A 2,725-nucleotide genomic window follows, 5' to 3' on the forward strand; every position below is an offset into this window, starting at 1 on the left:
AAACAACTAAAACTCTCAAAACCATTTTCATTTATTTGTAAATGTTTCCCTACTTTGTAAAATGTCTGTATTCATGAACTCAGTGTATTTGTTATATAGTCACTTTCCATCCCAAACCCTCTTTTGATCATCTTTGGCCCTGCACATTTTTATTACATGCCTTAACCTCACTTTAATCTGCATCCCACAAAACAAGAATTAAAAAAATAACACAAAGAATATCTATACAAGGATATACAGTAGTACACAAATTTCAAAAATTAAATACCAAATTACTGTGCAAGAAACTTAAGTCATAACGACATGGGTTAATTACATACCTGGGAATCTGGCCTGGTGTTGTTCATTTTGTGTATTTTTTATAAAGCACAAAAACTAAACAATTATTATGTGATGGATGGTAAACCATGTAAAGTGGGATATAATGTGTAAAACAAGACACTAAAGATTTAAAATTTTGATTTCAAATAAATGAATGATAGATCTCTCACTTTCAGACACATTAAAAGAGTTAATAGTTTCATAATTTCATCTGGTGTTTTTGTATCTAAATAGTGGCGTTGTTGAGTATTATGCACTGTAAGTGCTTATGTGTTGTTTCTCAGTGGTTACCTGCAAAAAAAAGAAAAAGATTACTAAGTCAGCAGTCACTTGATAAACCCTTACCCTCAGCTGGATGCCACTGTAAATCACATGGCCTATGCTATTAGTGTGTATCAAGTTCTTATTAAAGGGGTCATATGATGCGATTTCATTTTTTCCTTTCTCTTTGGAGCGTTACAAGCTCTTGGTAGACTCCATGTCTAAGAATAGGCATCAGAAATGTCTCCTATCAGAGTAAAGTATAATGATATACAGTATATACAATATATAAACAAAAACTTTTACATGGCAATATATAAACATGCATTATATCTTTAATAATATATAGGCATACCTATGACCTGCAGATGTGCAGTGCTTTTGGCTCTCCCAGTGATAAAGCACACGGTGCCGCTCATGTCTTCAGATGTTTGTTTGAGAGTGAGCCTATGAACGGTTCCCATTTTCTCTACCACAACTTTAGGACCAGGATGCAGCGTCTCCCCATTCAGGGTCCAGGTAGGTGCCTTGGCCACAGGCAAAGAGACTTCACATTCAAAGCATGCATCTGCAGGAGCTGTTGCATCCACATCCTGCATTTCTCGCACCATCAGGACTGACTGAGCTGTTACAACAGAGAACAAGTGCCAATACATGTTGTCACATTAAATTGCCAGTTATGTAAATGCAATATGTTCTCATTATATTTATACTTGAATGATTCTCTATGATCAACATATTTTTAATTTCTGAAGTAAAATTTGCCCTACTGTTTTATTTATTTAAAAAAACAATGAAGTAGGTTTTAAATGGAAATTCTATTAATATTTGAAAAACTTATGCAAAAGTATGAGTAACTAACTTGAAAGTAGCCATTCTATTGACATGACACAGGAAAACCTTAAAACAGATTGGAACCATCAATAATATTTTATTTTGACCATTTTATGAACAGGCATATATTTAGGCTATATGTGCACTTAAGTGCACTAGTAAGCATAACCTACTGTATGTGTAAAAGGGAGACATCTCCATCTGCCGGTTAATCGTAGTAACCGCAGATCATTTTTGGCCCCTTACATTTGAGTGCCAGCTGGCTGAGGGTAAGTTGGACGCACAAAGCAGTCCAGAGATTAACTCATCTAAAGTACTTATTTCTTGAGTAATTTTGCCATGAAACATGTTGAAAAGTGTTGTGCCCAAAAATTAGATGATCACGAGATTAGGCGTTGTGTGAGAAGCGTTCATGCCAAGAAACTCGTTTCTTTCTTTTTTCTTCTTTCTTTCTTTTCCCACCTAAAAGGGAAGTGATTGATTGAAGCTGTTTCAACATCCGGAAAGACTTTTATTGTCCTGAAATTTTCTTCTAGATCAGCGGTTCTCAATTCCAGTTCTGGCGTGCCACTGCTCTGCACATTTCGTATGTCTTCCTTATTTAACGCACCTGATTCAGATCATCAGCTTGTTAGGAGGGAGATCCATGAACTGCACCGAGGGCGTCAGAAAATGTGCAGGGCTGCGTTTCCAAAAGCATTGTAAGCCTAACGGTGCGTTTCCACTACAGCGTCAAATCTGCACTCAGTGCCGCTGGCAATGCTACAACGCCACTGCTTAAACTGCGTGTTAAATTACGGCAAGAGCACACCTCTGAAAACAATTTTTACACCCTGTTTACATTTAATCTAGTCTCAGCCTCAGACGTCACGCCCATGGAACGTTGGCTAAACGTCTGATGCATATGGCACATGCTCTTGGCCGCTCTCAACACTTTCTCTGCGCCGCTTTCAATCCCATAATACACCGCGTTAGCGTTTAAGCTCAACTTCCATAGGAATTAATTGAAAACGCTCGCTCTGCTTCGCTCGCTACGTGCCAGTGGAAACACACCATAAGTAGATCGTAGACCATTGCCACCAAAGGCAATTACGATGCTTTTCAGAAACGCAGCCCAGGGCGTTTGATCTTAGAGCTTAAGAGCGTTTTCTACAATTAAGATCATTTTACGATCGTTCATTATTGTTTCACGTGCGTTTCCCAAAAATGCGAGATGGTCCTCACTACAGAACACAAGATCCAGGGGGCGAGGTTGGATCCAGATCCAACTCCTCCCACCTTACATATACCTAAACCTACCCGTCTCCAC

At 38.4% G+C, this 2,725-nt stretch overlaps 1 protein-coding gene across 1 annotated transcript in view; it reads right to left on the minus strand.

The window, feature by feature from the left end:
• Nucleotides 1–544: 544 nt before the first annotated feature.
• The window catches only part of LOC107714352 (obscurin-like), a 42,824-nt gene continuing 40,643 nt past the window's right edge, over nucleotides 545–2,725 (minus strand). Inside the window, 2 exon segments of the mRNA XM_016520174.1 lie at nucleotides 545–612; nucleotides 938–1,207. Coding sequence (XP_016375660.1) covers nucleotides 602–612; nucleotides 938–1,207 — 281 coding nt within the window. The 3' untranslated portion in view covers nucleotides 545–601.

The sequence above is a fragment of the Sinocyclocheilus rhinocerous genome, unplaced genomic scaffold (assembly GCF_001515625.1).
Source record: "Sinocyclocheilus rhinocerous isolate Xijiao unplaced genomic scaffold, SAMN03320098_v1.1 scaffold449, whole genome shotgun sequence".
Classification (NCBI taxonomy): domain Eukaryota; kingdom Metazoa; phylum Chordata; class Actinopteri; order Cypriniformes; family Cyprinidae; genus Sinocyclocheilus; species Sinocyclocheilus rhinocerous.